Source organism: Macaca thibetana, chromosome 9 (assembly GCF_024542745.1).
Source record: "Macaca thibetana thibetana isolate TM-01 chromosome 9, ASM2454274v1, whole genome shotgun sequence".
NCBI classification, from domain to species: domain Eukaryota; kingdom Metazoa; phylum Chordata; class Mammalia; order Primates; family Cercopithecidae; genus Macaca; species Macaca thibetana.
This window is the reverse complement of record NC_065586.1, coordinates 45,744,213-45,768,409: the sequence shown is the minus strand read 5'-3', so window position 1 is coordinate 45,768,409 and position 24,197 is coordinate 45,744,213. Positions and strand designations below refer to the sequence as shown.

Sequence of the window (24,197 nt, the reverse complement as noted above, 5' to 3'; positions counted from 1 at the left end):
AAGACACTTTGAATTGAATACAAATCTTTATTATTTTGAAAACCACAGCAAAGGCACTTCAGAATCTCCAGGTACCCAGTCTCAGTTGCCATTCAGTGGGGACAAGAGTGGTGCTGAGGGCATGGTCACGCCCTTCTGTGCTGCATGCAGAGGAGTGCGAGGCCAGGGCAGCTGACCTGGTCAGCCACCAGGGGAGCCCACGCCGCTTAGAACACAGCGTCCTTAGGTCAGGAATTTGTAGTTTGTTTTGTTATTAAGGTGGTAAGAGAATTTTTCATCCATTTAGAGCCTAACATTTTTAGATGAATGTTAATGGCTTCTTGGTTGGGATGGATACGTGTTCGTTTCTCAGCTGCTGAAGGATGTGTGTTCTAAAACAAAAGGACTCCCAGCCAGCTCTCCGGCTGCCTGATAGAGAAGCGTATCAGTAAGACACTTGTTAAAAACCCATATTCCCTGGCCCCTCTTGTGGAGACCCTGTCTCAGTAGATGGGAATGGGGCCGAGGTCTGTATAACCTGTGCCCAGGAGACTCTGTGACCGCTTGGGAAGCTCCTGCAGGGAGGAAGGAATGACCCACAAGCCCCCAGGCCCTTCATGCCGAGGCATCTGTCTGGCTGGAGAAACGCTAAGGTTGGCGTTGTGCTCACACTGGGAAATGACCTGGAGGAAGTTGGGAAGAGGAGCCCAGGCTGGTTCCACCCTCTGGGTCAGAAACCCAGCTGGAAAGCACTGGAAACAGGGAAATAGAAGACTAAAAGGCTGAGACCCCTCCTCCCCCACACCCAACCTGCGTCCATGGCTGAGGTTGAGTGAGGAGGCTTGGAGACTGCGTCCATGGCTGAGGTTGAGTGAGGCGGCCTGGAGACTCTGGCTTCATGGCCTTTGCCCTTGTTCTTCTGTGCCTCAGGGGTCGCTGCCCACCAGGCTCAGCAGGGCGTTCTTGTAGTCACCGCTGGTGTCTTCCTGTGGGCAGGAGATGCATGAGCATGAGAAGGGGCTTGTTTGTGCCTGGCTTGGCAATGGCGGCGTGTTGTTATGACTAACAACTGTGCCCCTGGCCTGCACCTGGCCCTGCCCTCCAGGGTTCCTAGCTGCAGGGGTTGTGCCGTCACCCCTCTTTCCTTGTTTTTAATTTCACGCCATTCCTTTGCATGTCCTTTTGATTCTCTTAGCAACTACATGCAGGAGTGATGTGGAAAATGAATCAGAGACAGTTCCACTTCTAAACAAGGAAGGGGTCAGCTGTCCCAGGGTTCTTCTATTCGGGAGCCAGGGGTGCCCAGCCATTCATTTACACAACACGATGCATCATTATTCAACACCTGCTGTGGCAGCTTGGGAACCAAGGCTGAGAGTGAGGCGCCAGCACACACCTGGGGGCAGGGCCGGGGGTGGAAGGAACCTGGACCATCGCGACCTGGTGGTGTGGCTGAGGCAAGCCCCTTCACCTCTGTGGGACTCATCTGTGAAATGAGATTGATGCTGCACTGCCGTGCATCCTGATGAGACGTGGTGAGGGCAGAGCAGGAGAAAGGCAAGCTGGTCTACCCTGCAGCTGACTCACATCGGGTCCACAGTGTTTGTCTCCTGATGAGACTGACCTTGTGGTCTGATGGCTGAGGAGCCCTGTTTCTTAGATACTGGTAGGTCCTGATGGGACTGGCTAGTCCAGGGTCTGCACACAGAGTTGGGAAATGGGCCAGGTCAGGTCACCCAGATTCTTCTTCATGCAGTTGAGGACAGTGGGGCCAAGAGAGGGGAGTAGATTCATTCACAGCAGCATGGTGAGGAAGGGGTAGGCTGGGGCTAGACTTTCCACACTCTGGAGCAGTTTAGGTCTCATGGTTATTGTCTGTTTTTCACCGCTTAGTAAAATTTGCCTGTTTTGAACCTGAAATCTTGTCACAGTTTTCAAACTACAATTAATTTTTTTTTAAACTTTTTTCTTTCTAGACACAGTCTCACTCTGTCACCCAGGCTGGAGTGCAGCGATGCAGTCCTAGCTCACTGCAGCCTTGAACTCCTGGGCTCAAGCGATCCTCCCGCCTTGGCCTACCAAAGCACTGGGATTACAGGTGTGGGCCACCACGCCTGGTGATTTTTATTATTTTGAAGACAATTTTCGTAATAGTTTTTAGAAAGAGAAGCATTAATTTTGTTTACTTTTTCAAATACATGAGTTATACTTGGAGTGTTTATACATTTGCCTCTTAATTTCAATGCAAGAGTTTTTAACTCATATCAGTATTGAAAACCATTTTTGCTTTAATGACATCTGTGGTCTACACTAAAAAGAAAATGTTTCGTCAAGGTATTCGTGATTCTAACTCAATTTTCTTAAGTTACAACATTAGATAAAATTTGAAGAGGGTGGCTTCATCTATCTCTAGAAATCTCTCTGATGCCATAAGTTACCATGTGTGGTTAAAAGGGTTAATGACAATCAGCTCAGACCGTCTGCAGGTGATAGCAGCAGTCCAGGCTGGTGTGTGCCTTGCCCTCCTGTCTCCCAACAAGATTGGCTGGGGAGCCTAAAGTGAAACCAAGAATAATTCCAACCATCCCTTCCCCATGCCCACCTGCTGCCCCATCTTGAAACATCTGGAAACAGAAATGTCTTTTCCATCTATGGTCAGCTATGTTTCTTGAAAAGTGCACTTAACAATGACATTTGCGGAAGAGCTAGAGACTTGACTTAGTAGCCAAAGAAGACTTAGGGATATATTTGTCCTAATGTGACTTCTGCTAATGAAATCATCAAGACCTCAATTTGCAGACACCCCTAGATGAGCTGTTTCTCCCAATTATCGCAGTGTGATAATCACTCTGTGTTTTGAAGGCTCCAGAACTCTTGCTAATTGGAATCGGGTTAGACAGTCTATTGACACTCATCTGACTTAGAAGTTGGCTGCCAGGACTACTTAAATCTGGATTTGAGCGGTGGGCCCGATTCCTACCGGACTAGTGCATCTCATTGACTATTCAGAGGTGGCTTCTTCTGCAAGGATTTGGTGTCTTTTCCAAGGAGCCACCATAACTCAAATGTGAAACCAACTTTCTGAGTGGGACTCAAGGCAGCCTCTGTGCCCTGGTCTCTGCATCTCCCCTCTGCCCCCAACTCCCCTTGGGATCCAGCCACACTGACCTCTGCTATTCCCTCCACACACCACATGGTCAGGAATGCAAGCTCGTGGTGCCCACTGGGAAGGGAGGGGCTCACGTGGCGTTGGCCACAGCCTCTAGGTCTCCCCGAATGTCTAGGTTTCAGGCTGGCCTCAACATTGGGAATGGCTGCTTACCATGATCATGCTGCTGAGGGTCTTGCCGTACATCTTCTTGAAGTGACACTTGATAAGATTTAAGTCAATCTCACTCCTTGAAACGATGTTTCTTATCAGGGTCCCATCGCGTGTCCCTGCTCCCTGGGCAAGACAGCGGCCATCAAAATCCTGCCTCACCTTTCCTGTCCATCTCTGAGTGATGGACGGATCTGTGTGGTTGGGTTCTAGGGCTTTTAGAGGGAGGGAAGGAGCCTGTGCTTCGGTCAAGGAAGCATTAGGAGGGATGCTTTGGTGGCTTAGGGTGTCCACTCCCTCAATCCCTTCTCACCCACTGCCCAGAACTCTTCCTTTATGATGCCAGGTGCTCCAAACTGCATTATGTTTGGTTTGCCATATCATATTCTAGACACGAAATACTGCTCCAACAAGACTTCCTACTAGAGCAACAGCAGTAGTCAGCTCAGCCAGGAATTTCACAGGCAGGGCCTTCCTGCTCACCTTCATCCCTGACCAGTCTCATGTCAGCTGGGGAATCGCATGCCCAGGGATTCCTGGCCAGGGAACATGGCCAAGGGAATCGCATGCCCGCTCTCATTTCCTAAGCAGAAGTGGCCAGAGGGCTTGGGTTTTGGGTGTGGAACTAACTTCAGGGGATATCAGCAACTATCCATCAGAGAAAACAGGCATTGGTTTTAGTTTCAGGGAATTATTCACCTCCGGACAGGCAGCATCCCTTTCCCAGACTCAGTTTCACCCTGAGAACTAAAACCTTTCTGATCCACAACAGGTTGGGGTAAGAGAACTCCCCAGTGTGGAGGATGGTGGTGGCTTTGAGCTCCTTGACTTTGCACTTGGTGCTATGTAGGGTGACTGTCAGGAAGCAGAAGACAGGACAATTACCTTCATGGCATAGTAGAGTCTCTCTGCAAAGTAGCTGTGGAGGTTTCGGGTGCATTTCACTGGCAAACAAGAAAGCTATGTTAATGTCTGGAGCTGGTAGGTGGCACTGCCTACAACTTTATGTCTTGCCTTCGGTCTTAAGAGTCAGTGTTGTGCAAGGCTTGGCATATTTCTTTGTGCCCTGACTTTCCCAAAGTGAGAGGCTTTGTGTCAGGTGGTGTGGGACAGGGAAGGAAGCCCGGGGCACTGGGCACAGCTCCAAAGGCCCAAGCAGGCAGGCAAAGGGTAAAACGTGAAATGCATCGGACTCTGGGGCTTATCTGAAGACACCAGCTCAAGCCCATCCAAGGGCAGCTCAGACTCAGGACAGGCCCTGGGCTCTTAACCCAGACTGCCCTCTCTCTGTCACTTAGCAGCAGGAACCCTGCATTTTGAATTCCCATGTGACATGTGGAGTTTGGCCCCAGAGGACTAAGGCACCTGGGGGCGTCTGGTCCAGAGAGTGGGCCCATGCTTGCTCCCATGGGTGCTGCTCAGAGACTTGGCATCTGAGTGGGGAAGGTTGGCGTTTTCACCCAGGGCTGTAGAAGGAGCGTGGGCTTTGAGTGAGGTAGGCATGTATTCACTTCCTGCCTTGATGGTGCAGTATAGTTTCATTACTTGACCTCTCTGACTCATCTGGGTAGTGAGACTGATGCAAGGCTTCAAGGGTAAGTAAACAGGAAGGCCCAGCATGACAGGGCACTGCATGGCTTCACTGTTCCCTGCTGGCAGACTTCATTCATGGCGGGTTCAGGCCAGATCCAGGGGTGAACTTTGGAAGCTGAGATTGGAGCAGGGGTGTGATTAGATGTCCTGACATAGACCGGATTGTGTCACAGCATCCAAGGCCAGCTGGGGTGTCTCAGATGGCCCTGTCCACCCAGAGAGGCAAGGACACAGCAGGGAGCCTGCTGGCTGCTGGCCTCTGCATGGAGGCAGCCTGGTGTGGAGCTGAGAGCTGCAGGCCAGGAGTCCGGACCTGGGCTCTGTGTGTAAGTGGGAGAAGAGACGTCCCTCTGCCCTGGGCCTCAGCTCTCTACTCTGCAGTGACTCTTCTCATTGTGATCTCAGCCCTGGACCCCATGAGAGCTCTGGAGTGGGTCCTCCTGAGTAGCCCTGACTTCCTGCCGTGGGGAAGATCCCCAGTGTTTCTCAGCACCAGACCATCTGTCACTCAATTTGGACTCAAGCTACACATCACTGTTTCTTCAACTGGCAATGAAGGCAGGGGCCAGGCCCCTGGCTCACGTCCAGAAAGGTGACGTTGTGCTGGCCAGGGCTTCATAACTAGAGCCAGAGTGCTCCCTGCATGGCTGCCATGAGTACACAAAGGGTTGGAGCTGGCATAATCACTGGCGTATGTATTCATGTGTGCACACACACACTGTCTCTCTCACACACACATCACACTGTCTCTCTCACACATACTCACATCCCACCCACACAGTCATGCACACACACCCTCAGGCACACTCTCATGCAAACACATTCTCACGCACACACACTCTCATGCACACACACACTCATGCACACACACACTCATGCACACACACTCTCATGCACACACACCCTCATGCACACACACCCACACAGCACTGGGCACCACATGGGCATCACAGAGACCAATCCTTGGCAGCACACACTGGGACTCTAGAGGTGGAGCAGTCCCTGGGTGAAGGGGACAGGCAGAGTGTGCATTGAGGGGACATCCCGTGAAGGTGACATGGATTATTTCTCTTGCGGTCACATCTCTAGGCCCTTTGTTCTTTTGGTGCTGCCCCATGGTGAGCCCTGTGGCCTGAAAAATGTGCATGTCTGAGCTCTTACCCACAGTGAGCATGGCCTCCTCCAGCGAGCCGTGGGTCTCACTGTTGATGCTGTCCTCAATGCTCTTGTTGGCAATTTTCTCATACTCTTCAAACACTGTGGAGAGGGCTCTGCTCAGGGGATGGTCAGACCTCCTTGCGCTGCCCCTCAGTGTCTCGGATCAGAGACTGCACATCAATGTGCTGCCCTGACCTCCCGCTTGGTGGCCAGGGAAAGAGTCCTGGCCTTCCTGGCTCTCTCCCTAACTCTAGACTTGGCAAGGCAGAAGCATGAGGGAGAGACTCATGACTAGGATACCTGCTGTGACCCTGGCCCCAGCCCCTCCCTCCTGGTACCTCTCAGCAGGTGAGTGGCACTGCGCGTGCACAGGATGGTGATGAATTTCATCTCATCAGTCCCACGGATCTTCTCGCCTGCCGCATACAGATCCTAGCATTGGAACACCCACAATAAGCCGGTGAGGGAGACCAGGGAGGTGAGGGACTAAGCCCCAGAGTCCCAGAGCTGCAGCCATGGCCGGGCCCTGTCCACTCTGTCAGGCCAGCATGCTCCTCTGCTTGGTCATCTCTGACAGGGAGCTCTCCTTTCTCTAGCAGCTCTGGCTTAGAATCTTTTCTCCATCCTGGGCTACAATCTGCTCTAGGAACTGCCCGGTCCCCAGGCTTCCCTCTGCCAGCAGGCAGACCTATAAAACCCGGACACATTGTGTCCAGCACTGGGGCTCAGCATCCCCAGGTTCATGGGCTGTTGCTGCCAGGACAGAGCTTTAGTGCTCCCCCATCCCCAAGTCACGCTCCCTCCTCCCCAACACCCTCACTCTCCTCCCCAGATACCAGAGGGCAAAGGCCTATAGGGAGCTGAGCTGGGTGGGTCCCAGCTTAGTGTCAGAGAAAGCCCCCATGGGCAGAGGATCTGGAGTCCAGATGGCAGGGTTGGGGCCACATGGCCAGCTGGGCGCAGCCTCACCTGTGCATCTTGGAGGGCCAGTCCCGGGTCCACAAAGCTGCTCACATCATCCCTGCTGCCCTAGGAACAGAGGAGGTGGATCTGTAAGGCAGGCCAGCTGACGAGAGCATTAAGGGCAGAGGGGGCATCCTGGGCTTGGAGGGTAGGCATGGCTCTGCTGCTTTTTGGCTGTGGAAACTTCAGCAAGCCAGTTATTCTCTTCAGCCCTCGGTTTCCTCATTTGTACAATGGGGGTGGTAAGGACTGTCTCATAAGGCTTGGGGGATTCAGTGAGCTAAGGTAAGCAAAGTGCCTGGCATGAGGCCTGCACGAAGGCCCTGCTCTCCTCTCCCTTCCAGGACGCTGTCACATGGCTGAGTAAGGACAGGTGTGGGGGCTCTGCAGTCAGGACCCTCTAACCATGCTGAGACACACGCAATGAGCCCTGGCTGCTGGGCTATCCCATGCCCCTGCCTTGACTCTTGTGGCTCTATTCAAGGGCTGCTCCCTGGGGTGGAGCTCTTAGGACCCCCAAACCACGACACTCTCAAGAGCCTAGGCTGTGATACCTGCAGGAGGCACACCAGGATCCTCTCCAGGTAGCCACTTGTGTCTGCTTGGATGTCCTCCTCCAGGCTGGACCCGTAGTCTGCAGGGAAACAGGACCATGAGGCACAAGCAGAGGTCCACAGCCTACCCAGGGCCTGATTTCTTCCTTCCAGCCCTGTTCCCCATACTTCTCCTGATTAAAGCCTTCTAGGAAAGAAAGTCCTTGGCACAGGGCATGGATGCAATGCCCGGGTGTCCAAGTGGCTGCCACCTGGGTGTTGGTTCACAACTAGAAGCGACATGCACACACAGCCAAGCGCAAAGCACAAGATGGACCAGATCAGAGAGCCAGGCCAGGGGCTGCCAGCCAAGCTCCATTTCATCTCAAGGCTTGGCAAAGCCAAAGCCTCCAGCAAATCTCCCCACTGGCTACACACTGTGGAGGACTGACTGGCCTCTGCTAGCCTGGGGTCCACACCCCCTACTAACACCGTCCTCAGCGCAGAGATTTGAGTTGGTCACGTGCCTCTCTCCGCTGTAAGAGGAGCTGGTGAGCTTACAGATCAAGTCTGAGTCAAGTTCAATGTTACCATCAGGCACAGATCTTGGCACACGGTAGGTGCTCAGCACCTGTGGGTAAAAAAGTCCCCAAAGGGTCCTTTCTAGTGTGGTCCAGGTTACTTCTTGATCCTTGTTCCCTGCCAGGCTGCCAAAGCTTGTGGCCACTCCCAAGCCCCTCCATCTGTGCCACCCCTTACCTTCCTCATACGCCTTCATGATCTCCTGCAGCTGGTTCTTGGTCCGAGAGGCCAGGATCTCAATGATGACGCCCTCCTTGGTTCCTAAGCCCTGTGGACAGAAACCTCTGCCTGCTGGAGTGCTCTGCCATGACCTTCTGCTCTGTCCACACCTTCTTTTCTCAAGATGCCTAAGCCTCAGGAAGGACCTCACTGCCCTGTCCCACTTGGAGTGGGAGGATGTGATGAGAAAATCACATGCTTGTCTTCAGTGATGGACATTGAGGGCAAGTGGTGTGATGGGGAAGCCCTGTCTCAGCTCTCCCTCCTTAGCTGGGTGGTGTCAGACAGGCTGCTCCAGGTCCCACAGCCTAAGCATCCTGATCCATAAACAGGAATAATTAGCCTCCCCTGCCCCAAATGTAGATTAGGGGACACGGGTGTAAAATGCCTGGCAGTGCCCACGCAGCAAGTGTCTTTTCAAACAAAATGATGATAGTTACTGGGTCCCCATCCCTATTAATCTGCAAAAGCAGAATAGTGAGAGGTAAAGGGAAACCCAGGGGGCTATGCCTGGGACTGTAGAGGCGGGTTTCCAATACCACTGTACACCTGAGCTTGTGAGGTTCTGAGAAGTACCGATTTTGGCTTCATCATGGCCACTCAACATGTCAGTCAGGGACCAGTGACCCCAGGTGTTGGGTGCAGTCTGAGCACCTGACTGCCTGCTCACTGGGCCCAGCTGTGGCCCATGTGGCCATTCCAAACAGTGGCTCAAGGGGAGCTCTGGGCTGCCGGTGCCCGTTCCCTGCATTGCCCCTACCCAGTCATGTGAGCACCCCTGCCACTTCCCTGCCCTGTTTGCCTGGTTACCTTCATGGCGTCATGCAGCTCCTTGGCTTCGTATCTGTATGGCAGGTACATAAGGGCCACAATGAGCCTCTCAAACTTGCCACTCAGCTCCGACTTCAAGGTCTCAGTGAGGTCCTAATGCAGGAACAGGGAAAGGTGGTATTTGTCATAAGCCAGGCCCACCTGAGTGCAGGCAGCGGCGTGGTGGCTGGGCCCAGGGGCTTGGGCTGGATTCCGCGTGGGCCCTGCCACGTGCTGGCTGGGTTTCTTGGGCCAGCTCCTTAACTTCTCTGAGCATCAGTATCTTTACCAGTTACACGGAGACAAACATGCTCCTGCTTCATCCCATTGCTTTGGGTGTTGATAGAGAGATGTGTGTGACTCAACTCAGCATTCAGTGCAGTGCTGGGCACATTATAAGCTCTCAGTAAAATGAAATTGGCATTGCTAGCTAGACTGCAAGCTCTGAGTGTGGCATCACCATAAAATACGTGTGCCTCCTTCGAAGGGCACATGTTGCTACGAGGAGCCACCAGGCTACATCAGCTGATCTGCAGAGCAGCAGAGAGATCAACGGCTTTGTCAGACCTGGATTTTAATCCCCACCTTGTTGATTACAGGCTCTGGGACCTTGGGCAACTTACAACCTCTCTGAGCACCAGTTTCTCCAAATGTTTGAAGGCAAAGAATAATGTATAGCTGTGAGGACTAAGAGAGGGAAACTGTAAAAATGCACACTGGGTTCTTCAAGAGAATATTTGAGCTGATCTTCCCTTGTTGAATCTCCAAACTAATGATTTGAGTCACTAGAGGCTTCAGGCAACCATGGCTATGTACATATTTAATCCTGTGTTTACTGTGTATCCCCAAATGTCAGGCTTTGCCCTAGGGGTGGAGGGCAGGTGGGAGGAGAAACAAAGGGTCTGGCATACTTGTTCCAGGCTCTCAGAATTCCCAGGTGGCAGAAGGGACGAGGTGTGGGTGCAAGCAGCTGGACCGAGGAAAACGTGCCCACACCCCAGAACAGAGCGAAGCCAGGCCTGCACGCCCGGGGCATGGGAAAGAGAAGGTGGTCTGGGCTCAGGGGGCAGGGCGAGATAGCCTGGGGACAGGGAGAGAGACCTCCAGTGGGGCCTGTGGGGTGCATGAGAAGGAATGCTGTGAGAGAGGAGGCAGGAAAAGAAGCAGGGAAGGCCAGCCCCTGGCCCAGGCACTGACACCTAAAAGTAGGTCTGCCAGATAAAACACAGGGCGGCCAGTTACATTTGAATTTCGATAAAGAACAATTGTTTTCGTGCAAACAGGTTCCATGTGCCCATGCTGCCAGTGTGGGCTGGCTCTTCGGGAAAGTCGTCCAGAATGGAGCTGCCTCCCAGGCTGTACCCCCAACCCCAAGGCTCACCTATCCCCACCCCCACCAGCCTTCCCCTTGCCTTGCCAAACTGAGCCTTGAAGGACTTGGCGATCTGCTGCCGCTGCGCGTTGCTTCTCTTGGTGAGCACATCGATGATAGCCTGCTCGTTGGTCCCTGCAGGGATACAGCGCGAGTGACCCTCTACCCCCAGGGTGATGCACTGGTGAGGGTGGAGGAGGGCAAGGTGAAGACAGCTGCTTGGTGGCTGAGCAGCTGAGACCCGACACCTGGATAGTTCCAAACCCCTGGACCATTTTCGTGGTATAAACAAGGCCCTTAGGAAATCTGCCTCCCCATTTCCCACCCCACACCACCACAATGCTGGGGTGTGCCCAGGGCCCATCTCACAAGATGGAATCTGAGGTCTGGGTGGCTCTGGACATCAGCCCGGGCCTTTGGAGCTTGGCCGAGTGAGATCTCCGGCCCTGCCCTCCTTTGTGTTGGTTGCAGTAGGGGAAGGTCAAGACTAAGAGTCCAACCCCTGGATTCGAGGCCTGGCCCAGCAACTGCGTGGCATTGGGCAGCCAGCCTCATTTCCCTGGGCCTCCATTTTTTCTCATTTGGGAAGTGGAGATAACTTTCTACTTCACAGAAAGCAGAGGGCATGAGGACGTTTTCTGGACTTGTCAGGAGCGGCAGTTCTCGTTAATGCCCCTGATCCTCAGGCAGAGCCGGCTAAGGGGTCAGTCCCAGCTAAGGGGTCACTCACCCTGGGGTGAGGTCAGGGTGCATGCTCTGCTCTCAGGTCAGGAGGGCTTTCTGGGCAAGCTATTTAAATCTGGCCTCAGGTCAGCCCTCGCCCACTCACGGTAGTGCTGAGGGCGGCACTGGGCAAGTGCTGGAGATGGGAAGGGAGCTGGCTCTGTGGCCATCGACATGCGGCAAGGGGGCCTTCAGTCAGCCCCACAAACTCCCCACACCTCACACTCCCAGCTCTGTTCCTGGCGTTGTACAGCACCATCCCTTTCATACTTCATGTGACACACGAGGCCAAGAATTATTGGGGCCACTTTACAAGTGAGAAAGCTGAGACTGATGGGAAGTCACTCACAGGGACACACAGCTGACTTCCCCACCCCCATTACCCAGGGAAGAGCAGCACCCTCCTGTCCAGTCCTGCAGGGTGGGTGCTGACCTCACTGCAGAAACAGAAGGCTGTGTGATTCTCTGGGTAGTGGAGTCAGTCTCAGAGTATCATGGGACACCCCAGCTCCCCAGATGTCCCCTGGCACCCGCTTGCCAGGGCTATGAGCAGAGAGGTCTTGAGCAGAGGTGGCAAGGCTGCCAACACCCACTCACCGATCCCCTTCATGGCTTTGTAGAGGGTCTCTGCATCAGGGTCTGGGTTGAAGTGGGAGCTGCTCTTCACTGTGACACCCTCCTGTTCAATCTGCAAGAGAACCAGGCCTGCTCAAAGCAGGCAGGGATGGGGAGGGCAGAGCAGGCTCCCAGCCCATCTTGTAGCCTGCCCTGACAGGGTAAGCCCCTCCGCTGGACACGGAGATCTGCCCAGCCCTTGCAGGCCAGTACTCAGCCCTTTAGCCCCTTGGCCAACAGGGTGGAGTAGCCAGAGCCAGAGTTTGTGGGGAGAAGCCACGAAACCTTTCCTGTCCCTGCCTGTGCCATCTGAGGGCAGATAGCAGCCCCAGCCACACCCAGCTCCTTCCAGCATCACCCACCAGCAGCAGGAAGGGACAAACTCACCCAAAGTTAGGTGAGAAAGAACACTTAAGCAAAGGCTTCCTGGAGCTGCATGCGCCGCCCTCAGAGCGTGCAGATGAGGCTGGAAGGCTGGGCATGGTTCTGCCTTTCTGAGGAATGGTTTGAGCTCAGTCTGCCCTCTTCCTGGAGAGTTAGAACTTACAGTAACTGAGAGGGCGGGGGCTCAGCTGAGCATCCTGATAGTTCAGGGTGTTTGCAAGTCCACAGGCCCATGGGGCTCAGAGCGTCAGGTTTAGAAAAACCCGCAGGATGCTCTGCAGATTGTGAAATAAACCAGATAACCAGGTGTCTGAGCCCTTGACTTCCAAGCCTCCAGTTCAGGGCTTGCCTGAGGGCTTTTTAAACTGCAGAATTTCTCAGATGATTAAGACAGACGACTCCTCATAAGTATGTTTTGGGTGGAGGAATGGTAAAGAGTGGAGGGATATTGGAGATAGGTATTGAATTAGAGGGAGACTCAGAGATACTCCAGGACGAAAAAGAGTTTAGTCCCATCCAGTCTTGTCTTCCATTCACCTGTTCACTTATTCCTTCCATCACCTCCATCATTTGCCCTTCTACTTTCCCACCTACCCACTTATCCATTTGACTACCACATCCATCCATCCATCCATCCATCCATCCATCCATCCATCCATCCAGGCCCTGGGTTAGATTCTGAAAATACAGAGATTCCCATGGATGGCATATCTGTAAGTATCTTTTCTTTGAGTAAGAGGTAAGGCATCTTTCTGAACCCTTTGCTTTAATTTCAAATGTCTGGTGACAGATCTTCGTGAGTCATTTCTTAGCACCATGTTGCACAGCAGAAATTGTTAGAAATAATTCCTATGGAAATTCCATCCAGAGACAGCCAATGTGGTCCCAGATATTGCTCATCAGTGTACACACACACGATATCCCTTGCTTGTGGAGTAACACTCTGCTATTACTCCTCTTAGCACTTTGAGCCCCTTGTGTGTGCCAGACCTGGGCCAGGTGCTTTAGATGCAATGCTTATGTCATGGCTTCCTCAACAGTTGTGCTAGGTAAGTACTGATGCCTCACTTTACAGAAAGGGAGCTGGACTCCCTTACGTGGATAGTAAGCAGTGCTGCTGGGACTCCCCAGCCTGACTCAGAAGCTGAGCTCTATCTACCTCCCCTGTCCTACTGATGACTCAACCTTTCTCCCAGGCAATGAGTGTTCCTGGAACGTTCCACTGAAGGAAGCTTCACCCGCAGGAATGCAGGTCGTCTGGGAAGGTGGGGGGCATCTCAGCTCTCAGTGCCTGCCGGCTTCCCTCTGTCCCGGCTCTCTCGGGTGCTGTGGTGCACCAGCTAGTGGCCAGGTTGTGTGACTGCATCCCTCAGGAGCATGCAGTCCAGCAGGGGTGCAGTAGGGCTCAGGTGAAGCATTTGTAAGCAGCTCCCAGGCTGGTTCTTATTTTGCTGCATTAAGAAGCCTGTGTCTCACTTCCCACTCTAAGATTTTAGAAAATAAGTGTTCTAGGAATTGGAGCCCTGGCTATCAGTGTGGGTTCCTGGAGCTCCAGAACCCCTGCTGAGAAGGAAGGGTCAGCCTCAGGCTCCTGCAGGGTCTTGCCCAGGGCCGTGCTGGTACAGACAGGCACATTTTCACTGAAAAGGTGATTCAGACCAGCCTGTGACTACATCTATTGATATAACTTGTTCTGTGACAGGCGCGGGGGAGCTGCCACACCTCGGCCTTCCCCTGCTATGTGGCTGCGCAGAGGCCTGGGAGATTGGGTTTGTCTCTATGAGACACAGAGGAAAAGACAACACCAAAAAGAGAGGTGCAAAGGGGCTCTGCCTGCAGACAGAGCCTCTCCAGTGGTTCCCTCATCCCCTCCCATCCCGTTCCTGGTCCAGCTTTGTGCCCAGAGGACACTGGGTCCTCGCTGGAAGCTCAGCTCTTGCAGGTGGGGTCTACCTGTGAACTTGCTGCCCCGAGCCAGCTCTCGCATGGGGCATGGACGGCCAGGGTACAGTTTTGGCCCTGGAGTCAGGCTGTTCAGATTCTCACCCAGACTCTGACACTTACTAGTGAGTTCGGGCACCTGCCTAGCCTACTTGTGCCTCAGTTTCCTCATCTGTGGATAAGAATACTGGTGTCTACTTCATAGACTTCTTTTTTTTTATCTGTTTGAGTCGGAGTTTCGCTCTTGTTGCCCAGGCTGGAGTGCAGTGGTGCTATATCAGGTCACCGCAACCTCCGCCTCCCAGGTTCAAGCGATTCTCCTGCCTCAGCCTCCCTAGTAACTGGGATTACAGGCGTGTGCCCACCACACCCGGCTAATTTTGTATTTTTAGTAGAGATGGAGTTTCTCCATATTGGTCAGGCTGGGCTCGAACGCCCGACCTCAGGTGATCCGCACGCCCCGGCCTTCCAAAGTGCTGGGATTACAGGCATGAGCCACCACTCCCGGCCTTCATAGACTTCTTGTGAGGTTCAAGGGAGATACCGAATGTGAGGCGCTTAGAGGAGGGCCCGGCACACAGTAGGGACTCAGTGAGTGCCACAGTGATCCTGTCAATTTGGCAGGTCCCTACATGGAGAGCCCTTTGTCCTGCTGCACTGGGTGCAAGGCCCAGTGTCAGACTACCTTGGCCAGCAACTGACTTTGGAAAGCACCCAGCACTGGGCTCTCCCTGCCATGTCCACCTCCTCAAAGGCAGGTTCCCAGCAGCCTGGTTGAAGTTGGAGGCTGCCATGGCCCCTTGTCCTGGAAGATGGCTGCTTCCCTGGGGGCCAGGACAACTGCCCCACCTCACCCTGGCTTCCTCTGTGTCCCACCTGTCCAGAACCTAGCATGTCTGACCCTGAGGACCCTTGCCTGGGTTGTGACATCTATGATCTAGAGATTCCCTGAAGCTGGACAAGCCCGGTTCCCCACAAAAGCTCACAGAGAGCTTGGGGCTGGGCAGAGAGACCCAAGTGCTCTCTGATTGGAGCCTGCTGGCCATTGGACCCTAGCAAGTCACTCAGTGTCTCTGAGCTTCCATTTCCTCATCTGCAAAACAGCAAGTGCAGCCCTGACACCCTGACATCCTGAGGCTGCGTGGGAGGAAAGGAAAAGGGCGTGCAGAGCCGGCAGCCAGGAGATGTCACCTCTGTCCCCTCCTGGATATTCAACTCCTTAGCACAGCGATGGCCTCAGGCTCAAGCATAGATGAAAAGCTCCTGAGAAGCCATCAGTTCTGCTGGGGATGGGCTGTCCTGAGCGCCAGGTTCCTCAGGGCTCTAGTAGGCCAGGTCCTCCTGCTTCCCCTCTTCCCTCTCCAGTCTTGACAAATGAACATCATTGATCCTGGAGGTAAAGGCACTGATGGGTCCCCAACAGCATGTTCAGGTTACTCTCCCGCTCAAAGCCCTTCAATGCCGTCCCACTGCTCTTAAGGTAAAGCCTGAACTCCTCAGCCTGCCAGGCAAGGCCTTTCAGGACCTGGTCCTGCCTGCTTCCCCAGGTCCATCTCCTCCGGAACCAGGACCCTCGAGCTGTGCTGAGCAGCTTCCCTCAAAGCCAAGCTCCCCGCCCTCTGACTCTCTGACACAGTTCCCTCTGCCGGGAGCAGTATGCCTGATTCTCCCCAAATGCACACGTGTGTGCACCCCATACACATTTACACACAAGACTCAACCATGACACCCCCTCCTTTGAGTGGCCTCACCCCTGCAAGGGTCTCCCCTGGACTCCTCTCAAACCTCAGCTTCCCCCTTGCATTTCTAGATTTCTTCATCGGCCTGTCTCCCGGCTCAGGTCCCATCCCTGCCATGGGCACTCTAGGCCTGGGACTGTTTCATCTCGGCCCCTCCCCACCCTCCATGCTTGGCCCAGGAGGCAGCCAAATGTAGAACGAGCCACTCCCAGCCAAGGGCGACTTTACATTTCTCAGGCCTCCCTGGTGACCAGCACCCAACACCATGCAGGAGCCCAACTCTCTTGCCAGCTGCCACTTACCCAGGCTTTCCACCAGGCCATCTCGTTCACCTCGGGAGCACCTTTCCCAGGGAGATGAAGAGACACAGGTCAGCCTCCACTGGGACTCCACACGTCTGGCTCCTGCAGCTGAGGAATGAGCAGGCCGCTGCCTTGGGTGTGGGGGTGCAAGCCCGCCCTGGGCCGCACCCAGCGCCACACCTGCCTATCGCCCCCTTGCCCCTGGGCTCTGCCTGGCTTTGGGCGTCTCCTGTGGGCTCCCAGGCCCCACCCAGACACTGTCCAGGCCTGCTCTCGGGAATTATGCAACTCACTGTCAGATATTTGGGCTGTGGCTGTTACGCATACTGGAAATTGTTAGCTCCAGCCTGCGAAATCCCCACTCAGTAAACACAGCTCCATGTTGATCAGGCTGGTCGCACACTCCCGACCTCAGGTGATCTGCCCTCCTCGGCCTACCAAAGTGCTGGGATTACAGGCGTGAGCCACCACGCCCAGCCCATTTTCAACATTCCTAATAGCCCTGGAGCATTCCATTTAATCAACTGTATATGCAATATTTTTTTTTCCCCGGGGGCAAGGGGCTCATATTCACCACAATTGGGAGGCCAGTTGGTGAGAAGGTGGCAGGCGGCACAGCCACCTTATACAGCATGCCATACTGGTCCACTGTCAGACAGGTGATGGCCTCAGTCCACCACCCCCCGGCTGACTCCGGCTCCTGCCTGACTCTGCCCGGCCACCACAACCCCTTGGGACCATTCAGAGGCATCACTGGAGGGTGTGTGGTTAGTGGAGCGCTGGTAGTTCTCCCCATATCCCCTCCGGTCACGGGGAGGTCTCGTTTCTTTGGTGGAAGCCATTCCTCACTCCTCTCATGAACAGGTTTCATATTGCTTTGTGGTGTTCCTGGATCCTGGAAGGAGTCGGCTTGCTCCCTGGGGCATCAGGAGAGGCTTCTCTGTAGCTTCTCTGTACCTTTCTCTTCTTCTGGCGGGGGCGCCCACATCTGAGCTTCCAGTGGTGCTTCTGAGCAGCTGTAGTAAGTATCCTCCCGTCCTCCAGGCTGTCAGGCCTCTGAGCCCAAGCCAAGCCATTGCATCCCCTGTGACTTGCACAGATACGCCCAGATGGCCTGAAGTAACTGAAGAATCACAAAAAAGTGAAAAGGCCCTGCCCCGCCTTAACCGATGACATTCCACCACAAAAGAAGTGAAAATGGCCGGTCCTTGCCTTAAGCGATGACATTATCTTGTGAAATTCCTTTTCCTGGCTCAAAAAGCTCCCCCACTGAGCACCTTGTAACCCCCACTCCTGCCCGCCAGAGAACAACCCCCCTTTGACTGTAATTTTCCTTTACCTACCCAAATCCTCAGCCCGCCTGCACCCAGGTGATTAAAAAGCTTTATTGCTCACACAAAGCCTGTTTGGTGGTCTCTTCACATGGAGGCACATGACACCGGCTGGCTGGGGAGCCAGCCATTTTGCAGCACTTCCCCGGATCCATCCGCTTGTCCTGGAGCCAGGGCAACAAAGGCTGCCGCCATCCCCCGCCCCGGAGCCACCCCACACCCCTGTATATGCAATATTTGTTAACCAGTCCCTTTTGGTGTCCATCTAGGTACAGGTCTCATTTTTTGAGCTAAAGTATTTAGAATACACTGGAAGTAACAGATGTCACCTCCACATTGCACACCAAACCTAATAAGCAGAGCCAAACTTTTCATCCAAGTGATTTGGCTAACATTTTAGGATGTTTCTAATCTCTCAGTAATACAAATATGCTACAATAGATCTGTGTGTTTATCCTTTGGGCACTTGTGTGTACCTGTGCATACCTGGAGAATAAAGTCCTGGGAGAGGAACTGCCATCCAAAGAGGATGTTTCAGTCTATAATACTGCCACCAACAATATGCTCGTGCTTCTGAGTTTGCGTTTGGATCAGGAGAATTTGAAAGTCATCAGGAACCAAACGAGGCTATAAGATTCAGCTGTAGCTGGAAAGTGGCAAACGTTCCAAAGCTAAGACATTGGCTATTCCTGGGCTGTTCACAAACTGTGAGGCCAATTCTAGATAAGATTCAGAAATACGGTGAGCAACTCACTTATTTTTTAAGCAAAACACCTTTTCTTCTAATTTATGCTAAGAACAAATAGCTTCCAGCAGAGAAATAGGGGATGCAATATTTTTACAAATTACTTCTCTTTTTTTTATTTAAAAAAATTTAAGTTAAACGCTACTTAAAGATATGTTTAACCTCTGTGATACTGACTTGCTCATGAGAAGAAAGAGAGAGGGCCAGGCATCCGCCCACTACTACCCACTATCAACACGTAGGCCTGACATCAGTCGTTAAATATTCTGGGCCGGGTGCAGTGGCTCACGCCTCTAATCCCAGCACTTTGGGAGGCCAAGGCAGGCAGATGATAAGGTCAGGAGATCGAGACCATCCTGGCTAACATGGTGAAACCCCGTCTCTACTAAAAATAAAAAAATTAGCTGGGACTGGTGCCGGGCACCTGTAGTCCCAGCTACTTGGGAGGCTGAGGCAGGAGAATTGTTTGAATCCAGGAGACAGAGGTTGCAGTGAGCCAAGACCATGCCACTGCACTCCAGCCTGGGCAACAGAGTGATACTCCGTCTTAAAAAAAAAAAAATCAACAGTGGCTTCTAGGATGACTGAGCAGTGACTCAGTCTCTCCTTGACCAGATTCTGTGACTGTCCAGCAGAAATGCTTATCTGAGCTCTGCGAGAACAAGCAGCAGCTCAGTGGGGGCCTGCCTTGCTAAATTCTTGATCAAGCTGGTCTGTTATCTGCCCTGAGTCCTGTAAGAACATCTCAAGAAAAATCCCCCAAAACATGCAAGACAGATGAGGGTCCTTCCTTAGCGTGTTCCTGAAGCACTGAGGTGCCTGAAAGTTTGTATAGTTTCTGGGGAAACAGTTTTTTAGGAAATGTAGCACAGACACTAACTCTTCTTCCAGAAAAGCCCCTTCCTGACATGAAAGGTCTTAGCGTGAGAGAGAAGCATCTGATTCATCATGGGAGCCTATCCAACCAGCAGCAGGGGCTCCAGTGCCAGTGTCCGCCTCAGCAGAGGAGACAAGGGGGACATGCAAAGGGTTTCTGTTGAAAAATATTTCACCTAGGGTGACTATAGTTAGCAGCAATGTATTGTATGTTTCAATGTAGCTAGAAGGCTAGGCACAGTATCCCATGCCTATAACTCCAGCATTTTAGGAGGTCCAGGCAGGCAGATCACTTGAGGTGAGGAGTTCAAGACCAGCCTGGCTAACATGGTGAAATCCCATCTCTACTAAAAATACAGAAAAAAAAAATTAGCTGGGCATGGTGGCCTGTGCTTGTAGTCCAAGCTACTCGGGAGACTGAGGCTGGAGAATTGCTTGAACCTGGGAGGCAGAGGTTGCAGTGAGCCAAGATCACACCATTGCCCTCCAGCCTGGGTGACAGAGCAAGACTCTGTCTCAAAACAAAAAACAAACAAAAAAAAGTAGCTAGCAGAGGGGACTTGAAATGTACCCAACACATAGAAATACCAAATATTCAAGGTGATGGACACCCCAAACACTGATTGATCACCACACATTCTGTGCATGTAATAAATACTCAAATGTACTCCATAAATACGTAAAATATTTTATATCAGCAAGAAAATACTTTGCCTAGTGTTTCCATCCAAATGGGAATAAATCCAGGGCTTGATGTACTCATTTCATGGTTTTTTATTGAGACTCGGGAAGGGTGGGCTGTGGTAGCAGGTGCACTCACTGTCCAAGTTTGCCCAGACTGTCTGCTGCATGGGTGATGGCATTTGTGACTGTGTTGGTCACTGTCTCAGTGACTTCCTTCACCTTTTTGTCCGCTGACTCTTGGGCTTTCTTTACGGCTTCGGCAATGGCTGTTGGAAAGAAAGAGGAAGAATGTCCTAGTGATCCACCCGCTGAACTTGTGTCCCCTTGAGTGACCTGTGGGATGTGGCCATCTTAATGGATTAGTCCCTGGAGTGGCCCAATGGGACCAAGGGCAGCAGGACTCCTGGCAGAATGAATTTGAGTTTGGTTTTAATTTCCCCAACAACTTGTATTTCTTCAACTGTGAGTGAGACTGAGCATCTCATGGGTACATTGCCTGCTTGTCCTTTTTTCTGGAAAATGCCTGCTCATGTCTTTTGACCATTTTTATATTGGGTTGTTATATTGGATTATCATTTTTATTACAAATATTTTTAATGAGTTTTTCTTTTGCCTTGGTTTATAATTTTTTTTTTTTTTTTTTTTTTTTTTTTTTTGGCTATAGAAAATTTCGAAGTTTTGGGTTGCCAAATTTACTTAATATTTCCTTTATGGCCGCTGGTTTTTTTTGTCATGGTTCTAAAGATTCTCCCCTCTCCAAGATTAGGCCAAAGTCTCTTATGTTATTACAATGTCTAAATGTTTATGATGTCTTCCCCCTCAAAACTCCTATGTTGAAATCCTCAGCCTTAATGTAATGATATTAAGAGGTGCGGCCTTTGGGAGGTTGAAATTAGTACCCACATAAAAAAGACCACAGAGAGCTAGCTCCTTCCACCATGTGAGGACACAGCAAGGCCCATCCACGAACCAGGAAGACGCCCTCACCAGATGCCAAATCTGCCATTGCCTTGACCTTGCACTTCCCATCCTCCAGGAGTGTGAGAAATAAATTTCTGTTGTTTCTAAGTCACCCAGTTTATGGTTTGTTTTTGTGATAGTCTTGCTCTGTCACCCAGGCTGGAGCACAGTGGTACAATCTCAGCTCACTGCAACCTCTGCCTCCCTGGTTCAAGGGCGTCTCCTGCCTCAGACTCCTGAGTAGCTGGGATTACAGGCATGTGCCACCACACACAGCTAATTTTTGTATTTTTAGTAGTGATGGGGTTTCACCATATTGGTCAGGCTGGTCTCGAACTCCTGACCTCAGGTGGCCCACCTGCCTTGGCCTCCCGAAGAGCTAGGATTACAGGTGTGAGCCACTGCACCTGTCCTATGGTATTTTATAATAGCAGCCTGAGCTAAGATGGTTATCTCCTAGTAAGTTAATAAATTCATATATGTAAATTTAAGTCCTTCATCTACCTGGAATCTATTTTGTTGAAACGGAATGAAATATACACATGCTTTGTGCATAGGTTTACTCATAGCTCACACACATCAATTTAACATTTAACATAGAATTTTACAAGTTTTTTTTTTTTTTTTTTTTTTTGAGATGGAGTCTCACTGTCACTCAGGCTGGAGTGCAGTGGCTCCATCTCGGCTCACTGCAAGCTCCGCCTTCTGGGCTTATGCCATTCTCCTACCTCAGCCTCCCAAGTAGCTGGGACTACAGGTGCCCGCCACCACGCCCAGCTAATTTTTTGTATTTTTAGTAAAGACAGGGTTTCACCACGGACCTCGTGATCCGCCCACCTCGGCCTCCCAAAGTGCTGGGATTACAGGCGTGAGCTGCTGAGCCCGGCCGTGTTAAATGTTTTGTCCCAGTGTGCTGTCACATAGTCTTTTGTGACTTTGTCTTCTTATCATTCCACAGAGAGAACCATCTAGACAGTGCCCTAACGCAGTACGCTCTGTGGCCTCCGATGAGCATAGATAACCGCCCCAGCCAAGAGGCTCTGAAAGGCTGCGACATCAGGGGCAGAGTTTGACCTGGTTAGTCAAAGAACAGGTTGGCCCAGCACCTGGCTTCCCTTCCTCCCTCCCTGCTTCCCTGCCCGACCTCAGCCGACTGTACCTTTCTCTCCAGTCTCCTTGGCATGTCCCACGACCTCCTTCACCACTTCCTCCACGGCATGAACTGAACAGAGGAGACAAGTCCAGGGTGAGGACTCAGAGCAGGCCCGCTGCCCTCCCAGTCCAGGGAGAGGGCTCAAAGAAGTTCCACTGCTCCCCAAGTCCAGGGTGAGGGCTCAGAGCAGGCCCATGCCCCCCGAGTCCAGGGTGAGGGCTCAGAGCAGGCCCATGCCCCCGAGTCCAGGGTGAGGGCTCAGAGCAGGCCCATGCCCCCCGAGTCCAGGGTTAGGGCTTAGAGCAGGCCCACTTATCCTCACAATGGACCTATACGTCCCTGGACATCCAAGGTGGGGCTCTGGGATGCCACCCCCAGCCAGGACAGACTGACTCATGAGAAGGAACTTCCCCCACAGCTGGCTTCATTCGGAGATGCCAGGGCCCTGGCTGCCTGAAGATGAGCTCAGTGAGTCCCGTGAGGGCACAGGTTCCCCAAGCCCCTTGGCCTTGCCCGGCCTGGAATGGCAATGAGCAGACCATCTTGCCAGCTGAGACATGAAGCCCAGGCTGGGCCTGTGTGCCAGGTCACACCCCTTTCAGGATGTGCTGGTGCCTGCCCCAGGTCGGTTTCCAACGCCTCATCCAGTAAAACCACATCTCTCAAAGCAATTCCTCCAACAAGAGGGAATTCTCTGCCTACTTCAGGGTTTTTTAAAGTGTGGGTGGTAGCCTGCTAGAACTGAAAGATTTCAGAGTCAGAAGCAATGGTTCTTACTCTAACTCTACCTTCCACCTCTGGGTTCCCTCATCTTTAGAATGGGAATTTGTTGGGATGATGAGACCAACACCAGGTCGTGGGGGCGACAAAGTCCCACGGAGACAAAGAAATGAGAAAAAGTTTGAGAGAGAAAATAGGACCAAGAGATCATCGTGAGTGTGGAGGTTGCAAAGGCCCCGAGCTTTGGGAGCCCATGCTATTTATTGGCGATCTAGCAAGGAAACAGGTGGTGAGGATGTGAGGGTTGAAAGGAAAAGATGTATCAAGTGGATGAGAAACGTATGGCTACTTGAGATAATGGGAGTGCTGGAAGCCAGGAGCCAGCAAGTCTAGCAGACATGCAAGCACCGCCTCAGTTTCTCTCCCAACACTCAGCTTTTCTCCCAACAGGAATCACAGAAACTCAGAGGCTAGTGAAAGGTTAAAGCAGGTGGTCCACACTAGCTGCAGAGTCAAAAACAAAATACGCATCTACTGCCATTTAGAAAGAGGACACAAACTCAGGCAAGACGGTTTTTCACACAATGACCCACGGGTGGGGTCTGGCTGGATCTCCCCACACACAGCTGCTGACTTCTGCCTACAAAATACACTTCGGGACCGGGCGCAGTGGCTCACGCCTGTAATTCCAGCACTTTGGGAGGCCAAGAGGAACGGATCACTTGAGGTCAGGTGTTTGAGACCAGCCTGACCAACAGGGAAAAACCCCGTCTCTGCTAAAAATACAAAAATTAGCCGGGCATGGTGGTGGGTGCCTGTAATCCCAGTCACTCAGGAGGCTGAGGCAGGAGAATCACTGGAACCCAGGAGGCAGAGTTTACAGTGAACCGAGATCCCACCACTACACTCCAGCCTGGCGGACAAAGCAAGACTCCATCTCAAATACAAATACAAATAAAAATAAACATGCTGTAGGGGACTTGGATGACATTGAAAATGTCCTTTTTGACTTTGAACAGATCAGACTTGGTGACTTGTTAAGAAATCTCTGAAGCTTTAAAGCTATGGTAAAAATAAAAATCCATCTTCTTTTTCCTGCATAGGTTATTCAGAATAGGCTGTTTTGACAAGAAAGGTTCCCCAGATTTCCAGAGGGAAGGGTCCAAGCTGCCAGTGTTCACCCAGCATCCAGACTCATGCCCTGCCCCCAGGAGACCTCCCCAGCTCTGCACCCCTCAACTCCGTGCAGTCCTGGTGGGGCTGGAGACCAGGGTTCCTGAGGGACCAAGGCCTCCCCCCAGGTCCTCACCTGCCTACTAAGATCCGCCTCCAACAGACCCAGTCTGCCCCAGATCCCCCCAGCCCAGGTAGAAAGGAGCCCCAGGTCCTCACTGGCTCCCTCGGTGGCCTTCTCAGTGCGGTGGGCCATGCCCTCAGCAGCCAGCTTCCCCAGGCCTCCCAGCATCATGTGGCAGCAGACAGTGGCCAACTAGGAT

At 52.4% G+C, this 24,197-nt stretch overlaps 2 protein-coding genes across 2 annotated transcripts; both read right to left on the bottom strand.

Annotated features, from left to right (window-relative positions):
* Positions 1-7: 7 nt before the first annotated feature.
* LOC126962619 (annexin A8) lies at positions 8-16,552 on the bottom strand. Its single transcript, XM_050803880.1, has 12 exons — positions 16,233-16,552; positions 11,849-11,939; positions 10,569-10,663; positions 9,157-9,270; positions 8,305-8,395; positions 7,567-7,646; positions 7,019-7,078; positions 6,388-6,481; positions 6,053-6,148; positions 4,184-4,242; positions 3,302-3,424; positions 8-965 (listed from the first exon to the last, which is right to left on the bottom strand). Exons 1-12 carry the CDS (start codon positions 16,251-16,253, stop codon positions 906-908), a joined length of 984 nt encoding a protein of 327 aa, XP_050659837.1. The 5' UTR covers positions 16,254-16,552; the 3' UTR covers positions 8-905.
* Positions 16,553-19,940: 3,388 nt separating this feature from the next.
* On the bottom strand, positions 19,941-24,197 carry LOC126962633 (protein FAM25A-like). Its single transcript, XM_050803920.1, has 3 exons — positions 24,094-24,197; positions 21,988-22,050; positions 19,941-20,134 (listed from the first exon to the last, which is right to left on the bottom strand). The coding sequence occupies exons 1-3, from the start codon at positions 24,167-24,169 to the stop codon at positions 20,001-20,003; spliced, it is 273 nt and encodes a 90-aa protein (XP_050659877.1). The 5' UTR covers positions 24,170-24,197; the 3' UTR covers positions 19,941-20,000.

Coding starts and splice junctions, on each gene's coding strand:
- LOC126962619 (XM_050803880.1), bottom strand. CDS start 16,253: ATGGCCTGGTGGAAAGCCTGG. Junction 10,664..11,848: donor CAAAGCCATGAAGGGGATCG/GTGAGTGGGTGT, acceptor GTATCCCTGCAG/GGACCAACGAGCAGGCTATC. Junction 9,271..10,568: donor TCAAGGCTCAGTTTGGCAAG/GCAAGGGGAAGG, acceptor TTCCTGCATTAG/GACCTCACTGAGACCTTGAA.
- LOC126962633 (XM_050803920.1), bottom strand. CDS start 24,169: ATGATGCTGGGAGGCCTGGGGAAGCTGGCTGCTGAGGGCATGGCCCAC. Junction 22,051..24,093: donor GAAGGCCACCGAGGGAGCCA/GTGAGGACCTGG, acceptor TCCTCTGTTCAG/TTCATGCCGTGGAGGAAGTG. Junction 20,135..21,987: donor CAAGGAGACTGGAGAGAAAG/GTACAGTCGGCT, acceptor TCTTTCCAACAG/CCATTGCCGAAGCCGTAAAG.